The following is a 9,013-nucleotide window of genomic DNA, read 5'->3' as shown; positions in this document are numbered from 1 at the left end:
TCTGATAGTACCTGTCTTTGTTCATTTTCAGCTGTAGTTTCGTTGCTAGCTTGCAGTGAAGTCTGGACATCCTCAGGTCCTTCTTCAAACTCTTCTATTTCTTCATCTTCATTCTCATCTTCCCCACTTCCATAATTAGTCAGAGCTTGTGTTTCCGCTTTAGACAAATCTGAAATCAGTCAATGCAAGAGTTTCAAAATAGCTTAGTCACTGATAAGTTATACTGGTTCTTCATTAAAACTCTTGTCCTCAGTATTTCAAAAATTAAAATTCAGACTGTGTTTAACTAAGTTCTCTTCATATTCTGGAATAGGAGATAAGGCAACATTAGATACCTAGAACCTCAATATAAACATGACAAATTATACTGTCTGTAAGAATGGTTATGACCTGTAATTCTCTTGTGAGACCTTTTCCTGGAATGAAAATACGCTACAGAAACCTGACTGGAAGTACCACCAAACGCCATTGCTGTGCTGTAATGTAACTGAGGGTACGTCTACACTAGAGGATAAATTCGAATGAGCTAAAACCGATTTTATAAAACAGATATTATAAAGTTGATTGTGCGCGTCCACACTAGGCACATTAATTCGGTGGTGTGCGTCCGTGGTCCGAGGCTAGCGTCGATTTCTGGAGCGGTGCATTGTGGGTAGCTACTGTAAAAGAATGAGGCCAATAACATCGATCTGCGTCCAAACTAACCCTAAATCGATATAGTAATATCGATTTTAGCGTTACTCCTCTCGTTTTGTAGGAGTACAGAAATCGATTTAAAGAGCCCTTTAAATTGATATAAAGAGCAGTTTAGTGTGGACGGGTGCAGCGTTAAATAGATTTAACGCTGTTAAAATCGGTTTAACAGCGTAGTGTGGACCAGGCCTCAGTACTTTAATTTAATTCAAGCATACTTGAACAGAACAACCATGATGGAAGCAGAGATATTCAAGGGTGGAACAAGGGGACATAATTAGGAATAATGCAATGAGAAGAGAAAACGTTTAGGTGGAATACCTAGGAAAAGTGTACGGATAGCATTTAGAGCTGAACTGCAGAATCAGAATAATAAAAAGGAGAATGAAAGCCATTTGGCCTTGAAAAGATTCATATGACGAGAGACTGAAAAGACTGGAATTATCTGCCTTAGAAAGGAGAGGAAAAAAGAGGGAAATGATAAATATATATAAAACAACAAATGATAAAGAGAAGGTAGATGATAAACTTCCATTTCCCTGCATCTCAACATATGAACATTCACTGAAATTTAAAGGAAATACTTTCTTCAAACAATGCATTAATAGAGTGTAGAACTCCTTGTCAGAGGGTATCACAGAAACTAACAGCATGGCAAGATTCAAAAAGTGATTGGACATGTGGAAAAAAAATACTTACTAAGGGTAAGAAAAAAATCAGAAGGGATGTAAACCACATGCTTCTATGTTTAATACAATCTAACTAGGAGAGATCACGACAAGGCCTTCCCTGGAGATGAGGTAGGGAATTTATCTCACATCTGCCTAATTTGGAGTTTCCTGACTCGTCCTCTGAAGCTGGCTGACCATTGGGACACAGGTTACTAGACTACATGAACCATGGATTTGATGGGATGGGAATTCCTATAAGACACAAATCCATGGAATAAATCTTCTAAGTAGTGGAAGCTCCACTGCTTTTGGCATTTAAATCTAGACTGGACAAGATACTAGAAAATGTAGTACTGGAAACAATCGTGCATAGAGAGGATAATAAACTATATGAGTTAACAGAAAATTGAGATAAGACCTATTAACCTTATGCATCTATAGCGCACACGAAGAGTATATCGTTAAAAATTGTCATAAAATTAGTTCCATTAAATTACAGTAAAAAACTGAGTAACAACCTATCAAAACAATAAAAAACCCACTTACTTATAGACACCAGACAGCCTTCACTCTCCTCATCTTCCTCCTGATCAGAAGCATCAGATCTCATACTTTGAGGAACTTCACCATCATTGTATATTTCTGATTCTTGTGTGTGTTTAACTGTTTCAGTCTCATCCTTGTCCTAGTCACAAGTAAAATTAAACCTCTATTGAATACATTTTTCCCTTATTCCGGACAAGAAGATTATTGTAACAGGTTTCACTCATCGTAACAATTAAGTGCACTGCCTCTGCTGCACTAAAAAAAAAAACCTCAGAAGCATCAGGAGAAAAAGCACCCAAAGGAACAGATTAAGTACCTCCTTCAACAATCCAAACATTCTGAGAGAGATTATGAGGAGGACCCACAGCTCCAATTGCCCTCCATTCTTCCTACAAAATTAAAAAATTCACAGAACGTTTTGAAGGACTGAGGAAGTGGGAGTACAGTGTGAATCTCCAAAAGCAATACACTGACAGGACACCTCACTGGTCTTTTTCTCCTTACAGAATAGTCTCCTTTAGATCTTTATGCTTGGGAAATTAAAATACACACCAATTACCAATGAGGATGACAGAGTGTCATTGAATAAGGACTGAAAACTGCTCTCAAAATAAAATGTCACTACAAGACACCAGGTCAAAAGAGACCCACATATGTAACTATGGCTTAGAAGTGGTCCCCAAGCACAATTGTGTGAACGAAATATATGATAATGACTTGAAAACATAACCTGAGTAGTGTTGAATCAACTTTTTTACTATGGGGAAGCTGTAATAATATATGGAGATATACCTATCTCATAGAACTGGGAGGGACCCTGAAAGGTCATTGAGTCCAGCCCTCTGCCTTCACTAGCAGGACCAAGTACTGATTTTGCCCCAGATCCCTAAGTGGCCCCCTCAAGGACTGAACTCACAACCCTAGGTTTAGCAGGCCAATGCTCAAACCACTGAGCTATCCCTCCCCCCAATATAGGGACACTATCTCCCCAAAAGCCGCTCACTGCATACCTTGCAGCTACAGGACCAGCTCTAGTGGTAGCTAGAAACACTCCAAATTGCTTTTGGTCCGTTTCTTGCTATAGCTGATCGGCAGCTCCCACACTGATGCCTACTGCATCACAGGGGGAAGGATGAGAAAGTAGTTCTGGTTGCTCCATTGCTTGTTTTCCATCTGGTCTATGGAAACCCCAAAGAGAGCAGGACTACTCCCTAGAGTATGTCAACTGGGAATAGCCAGTGTGCAACATGATAACGCTACTCTGCCTTCCCTGCCCTAGGGGCCGAGCAGAGACACTCAGGAGCTAGTTATATCAGGCTCTAGGCTTTTTGGAGGACCTCCGGAGCTGGGAGAATTCCCACTCCCTTTGCTCCATCTGAATAGTGCAAAGGGAGCAGCACAAACAGGACCTCTAAAGTACTGATTGTGGCCACCTAATTATTTAAAAATATGTTCAGCTCTTTGGTTGATACTACTGCCATTTTTTTCTTTGATAGCCCCTCCCATACAACAAGACTGTATATAAAAATCAAATCCATTTTGAAAGCCACAGAAATATCATGAAAGGCCAGAAGAATCTGATCCTAGACACTAATGTATAAAGGCAACTTCACATAGGTTGTCTTTGGATCTCTCTCTCTCACCCACAGGTTCCTCCCTGCTCAGAACAATACCACCCTTGTTTTTCCTCATAGAAACAACATTCACAATTGCTTAGAGAAGAGTCCTCAGCAGTGTGCCTCTTCTTCATTAAAGACAGAAAAAGAACTGGGAAAAAGAAGGGCTGTACAAGTATAAACTCTGCCCGTATGCCAGATGTTTTTGAAAAGACAAATCAAATCCAACACATACTCAGTGGCCTTAGACTACTTTATAGAGGCTTGGCGGGAACCAGGCAACTTCAGATCCCAAGGAGACCTCAGAATAGACACCAGGACATTCAAAAGTTTTGAAGACTTTTTTCATGCCAAAGGAGGTGGATACTTAGACCCTTGGAATCCTTTGGTTCCAGGTCAAGTCTTCAGGCTCCTACTGTAAGATAGTGCAGCATTGTTCACCATCCTCCACCTGCAAGCAGTAAACCCTGTGCACACAAAGCAACCTCAAAGAATATTCATGTGGAAGGCACAGACAGACAAGGTATGTGACTCTTTATCAACATCAAATGAGTGACACACCAAGCACAGTTCAATCTTGCCTGCTTGCAGAGATCTACCATAGAGCCTACCAAGACAACAACCCTGAGTAAGAGAGAGGGAAAGAAGGTAGCTAACAGAGCTGAGTGGTCATTTGGAGTCAAAAGAAGTAGGAGCTGAACATCATACAATGGTGATTAGTCAAATAATCGACACAAAAACTATGCTAATCATGAAGGGTGCAGAAAAAGGTTCCTATGCTCACAGCTAGCCATTATCAAGAAGGAGCTGAAAGTGGCTGGAGCCACAAGTCCTCTTTATAATCTCTTTGTTTGGATCTACAAAGTGGCCACTTTGCTCTGCTTTTCAAGATGATTCTGCATTCACAGCACTGAGGGCTTACATCCCACAATGAGGCTGCACAAAGGCAGCTTTTGAGAACAAGTACTGAAAAGGAATAATGATGTGGTTCTACTCGGAAGAGAGATACTAAAAAAAGATATTGAGGAATTCCATGTTTATTGTGTCTATTTCTACATCAATTCTGCTAAGTTTATAAACTATTTTTGTTTGTTTTAAATTGCCAGTCCTGCAAACTACTACTAGCATCTCAAAGTCAATCTTGCTCTTTCACACTCGCATCACCATTAACAGAGATCCTGCAGTCTCACTATGTTTTCAGTTAAACCTGACGTGAAATCTCTTTGAACACAAATGTTACAACTGTGAGTGTCTTTAATGAGGATGCACAAAGATAACTGAGGGCAGAATCTGGCTCTGCAACAACATTTTAATGCATAAGAAATAGAATCAAACTCAGTATCTGTAAGCTGTGATGGCTCTGCTGTGCTAACAGAATGAAAATGAGTAGATCTCGGTCACTAAAGCATACTGCCATTATTGAATGCATGCAGAAGGGAATCTATTGATTAAGGAAGTTCACTTTCTTTTACATAAATATTTTTTCAGAAAGCTGTACTTTAAAAGATAGGTTACAGTACACACTGTGTTTCAGAGACAACTTAAGTAAAGAGTTGGTAACAGTTTGAGGAGACAGAAGAGGGTATTAAATGATATTTTCAACCAAAATTAAATTTTGAAACATTTGCTTTCCAAGAATCAGAGCAAAATGGATTGTGCAGAGACACTGGGTTTGTATGATCACTTTTGTTCAAATCATTACTAAAAATGCACTGAAATGATAACTAATGATTTGGGAAATTCTCTTACAAAAAGGAGTAAAGACAGCTACAGTTTTAAAAAATAAGTATAACCTACTTTGTCTTCATCAATATCTTCAGCGGATGAACTAACTCCTACCTCAAGAACTCCCTTTGCCTAGAAGACAACCGATTAAATTATCTTCAATTCTGAATTGAAAATATCCATATTACAAAATTTAGCCTACATATAAATCCACATTTAAATCAAAAATGGCTTTGAAATACTGGAAAAAATTGACTTACAGTCATATCCTTACTTAGAATTATGTTTATATACCATGCCTACTATTATAAATTCAATCTCAAAAATTACAATAAAATACTCTAGCAAGTATTTCTCAAGTCTTGCTGTAGTTTGTGAAGGGATACATCTTTAAATAGGTGTCATCACTATCTGGGAGTTATAATACTCATTCAGAAATCCTTTTCCAGGTATCTTACTGTTCAGTTATATTTTTTTAACGAATTTTTATGACTCTTGTACTACCCCAATTTCACAGATGTTTCTATTTCACATTAAAATGAAATTAGTTGAGCGCATTTTTATTTTTATTTGAGACTTCTAAAGAAAGCTACTAACTAGGGCTTCCATTAAAATACAAAAAGGGAACAACTACAGTATATATAAGGAAGCGATTAGGTAGCTTGCTTAATGCTATGGTGGAGTAGTATTCATTTAACTTATACAAAGTATTTTTGTTCTCATTTAGCTTTTCTATAGCAAGTTCATTATGAACCCTGAGGATGCTGCAATGACATTCTTCAAGTGCCACCAGGTGATCCACTGTCCAGAACTAAAAGTGCTCATGATATATCCTGTTGGTATAGATGGTGCCAAGGATATTCTTATTAGCATGACAGGAGGAGAATTTCTATTACATTCTTATTCAGCGATTCCAAGGCCAGAAGGGACCATTGTTTTCATCTAGTCTGATCTCCTAAGACAGGACACAGAATTTCCACAACATCATTCCTGTTTGCACTACAGCAGATCTTTTAGGAAAAAAAGATCCAAACTTGATTTTAAAATTGCCCATAATGGAGAATCCATCATAACCTTTGGTGTTGTTCCAATAGTTGTTTACCTTCACTGTTAAAAAATGTATACTTATTTCCAAACTGAATTTGTCCACTTTCAACTTGAGTGCTTCTTTTTAATAAGAGGTTAACATTTTATTTACATTCCTTATTGAAGTTTGTCATACATCCAAGAAACCCTGCCAAAACGGAAACTTTGACAGATTGCTCACTGACACGGCAGCATAAGTAGTCTTTCTGTTAAAACTTTAGTCTCACCGAAGTAGTGGATGGAAGGGCAGAAGGTGCAGAGCAAGAGAGGTGGTGCAGTGGGGAAACTGAAGAGAACAAACTCAGGAGCCCAATTCTACAACTATTTACTCAAATGAATAATCTCAATAAACTTTAATGGGACAACTGACCTGAGTAAACTCACTTGTGCATATTTATAAGGTTGGATCCTGTTTTTTGCTTATGAGGAAAAACAGAAAAATGTGACAGGAAGAGCATTATCTCTGACGTCTTCCATGCACTAGGCCACTGAGGACTAACTGTAATTGATGTGCCTATGTACAATCATTTTATTACTGTTATGTCATATTAATAGAAATAAGCTTTCAGAAGTCATGTTCTTTTTTCTAGGAAAAGTTTTCAAAATAATTTTAAGTTAAACATGCACACTAACTGAAATCAGAAAAATTACATGCTTAAAAGAAAAAGCTTAAGCAGTTAACCTCTTTATCGTAAGGTTGTATCACTCCCGCTGCTTCCATTTTACTTTTGCATCTTTGTTTTACAGTAATACTGTTGCTGTCCAAATCTTTCATGAGTTTAAAGAAGGCTAGTTCATTAAATAAAACTTCAGAGATCTCCACAAGAAGATCCTCTCCACAATCCTTTAGTTTTCTACCAGCAAATTTTGCCAGTGAATCCTGTCAAAAGAAAAAAGGTTCTTCAGTTTGAGTCATGATCTTAAAACTGAAATAAAGACTGAATAGCTTTTCCTTATATACCCCTGAAGATCAGAAACCTAGCATATTACAAACAGAGCGAAGCTAGTTAGAAACAGATTGTCTAGGCAGCTTGTTTAAGCCATATTCTGTTTAAATGGAATCCACCATGACGTAACATGGAGCTCCTTGTTACCAGGTCACGGATCTGAATTGGCACCGAGCCTATGGCAGTCGAAAGTCATGATCACTTGACTTTCCAGTGGTCCACATGAAGTAAATTTCTAGTTTCAGTATAGCACAAGTGCATGCCCACAAACAAAACCATCATTATCGTTACCTTTAAAGGCCATCTCAGCAGATGTATTTCTCCACAAGTATTTTATTTTAAATATTTGTTCATATTTTATAATGTAGTTGCTGCTTGTTCTGGAAGGTATCAGGATTCCCAGAACTTGACTGTTCTTTGTATCCATGTATGTAATAGGCCAAAGCACAAGGAGAGGGCAATGCAAATTTGTCTGCTGACATTGCTCAATTCTGTTTTAGAAGAATCATATACAGATCTCTCTCAGTACTGTCAACACACGCAATCCCTGTGGTATGTGGGCACTAATGGAAGGGTGGTTTAGTTTCGATCAAATACTTGACTTTCTGACCAAATGCCAAAAAAGTTACATTAAAATCAATTATGCTGGCAGCTGGTTCATAGGTTTCAAATTTGTATTTGTGTTGCCAGACTTGCACTACTATCCCATCCTAAGAGACCAACTGGGAGGGAGATATGAGAAGAGGTGATATTATGTGAGGAAACAATGTACTATTTTATTAATATGTCAAAGAAGAAGGGAGAAGAGAGGCAAGTGTTTGTGTAATAATTTATGACCTGATTTTCAGAAATCAGGAGGAGTTGCAAATTGCTAAGCACTGTTGAAAATCAAGATCACTATAGTACAGACTTAAGAAATGTTTAGACTAGAGATTGTGTATCTGCTGCAAGTTATCAAATTTGCAATATAGCCCAAAACAAAAATTTATGAAGACAAGTTACTGACCTGAAGTATGCCACCAAGTTGCTTATGAAAAAATTTCACAAATTCTTTGCTTTCATCATTTTGCTGTGTAAGAGTCAGGACCATACGTCTTACTGATGTCAACAGCTGAGAAGAGCATATTTCATCCATGTGTTCCTAGCAAATCCCAGGGGACAAAGAAAATTATCACCACTTAAAAAAGTGGTCACTATACCATATCTTAAAGCTGACATTTACAGACAGACATTTTTCCAGAGCTGTACCATGTTCTGGGAACACAGCTGAAGCATGGTTCAGTTCCATTCTATTCACATGGCACAACCAGATTGTGTTTTTAACCTAGGTCATAACCTTAAGGGCCCCACACAGAAGGAATTATAGTGAAGACCTTATTTATATAAAATCTAAGCCCAACCTAGCCGTATTCCGCCTTTCCAATATAGTTACTTCATACCAGCCACCAGATATTTTACAACTATCTTAGGATCTTCAGATACTCTATGGCTGTGAACATTTAAAACCCTATATATGCTGGAGGGCATTGTTAAAAGATATCTACAGTTGTAAGCGTCTTTGAATTCATAGGCAAACCTCAAAAGTTCCCACCATCAGGAAAAGACGGTTACTCACCTTTGTAACTGTTGTTCTTCGAGATGTGTTGCTCATATCCATTCCAGTTAGGTGTACGCGCCGCGCGTGCACATTCGTCGGAAAACTTTTACCCTAGCAACTCAGTGGGCCGGC

The 9,013-nt window shown here is 38.2% G+C and overlaps 1 protein-coding gene across 8 annotated transcripts in view; it reads right to left on the bottom strand.

Annotated features, from left to right (window-relative positions):
* PCM1 (pericentriolar material 1) overlaps positions 1-9,013 on the bottom strand; it is a 97,998-nt gene that overhangs the window by 8,738 nt on the left and 80,247 nt on the right. For 6 of the 8 annotated variants that reach the window (XM_030565535.1, XM_030565534.1, XM_030565536.1 and 3 more), the window contains 5 exons: positions 8,291-8,425; positions 7,020-7,217; positions 5,324-5,383; positions 1,911-2,049; positions 12-169 (listed from right to left, as the gene is read on the bottom strand). In XM_030565535.1, coding sequence (XP_030421395.1) covers positions 12-169; positions 1,911-2,049; positions 5,324-5,383; positions 7,020-7,217; positions 8,291-8,425 — 690 coding nt within the window. Of the gene's footprint in view, positions 1-11; positions 170-1,910; positions 2,050-5,323; positions 5,384-7,019; positions 7,218-8,290; positions 8,426-9,013 lie in introns of those variants that run through there. The other 2 variants (XM_030565537.1, XM_030565542.1) reach the window with 2 other exon arrangements.

The sequence above is a fragment of the Gopherus evgoodei genome, chromosome 5 (genome assembly GCF_007399415.2).
Source record: "Gopherus evgoodei ecotype Sinaloan lineage chromosome 5, rGopEvg1_v1.p, whole genome shotgun sequence".
Taxonomy (NCBI): Eukaryota; Metazoa; Chordata; order Testudines; family Testudinidae; genus Gopherus; species Gopherus evgoodei.
The sequence above is the reverse complement of the archived record's forward strand: the minus strand, read 5'-3'. Positions and strand labels throughout refer to the sequence as shown.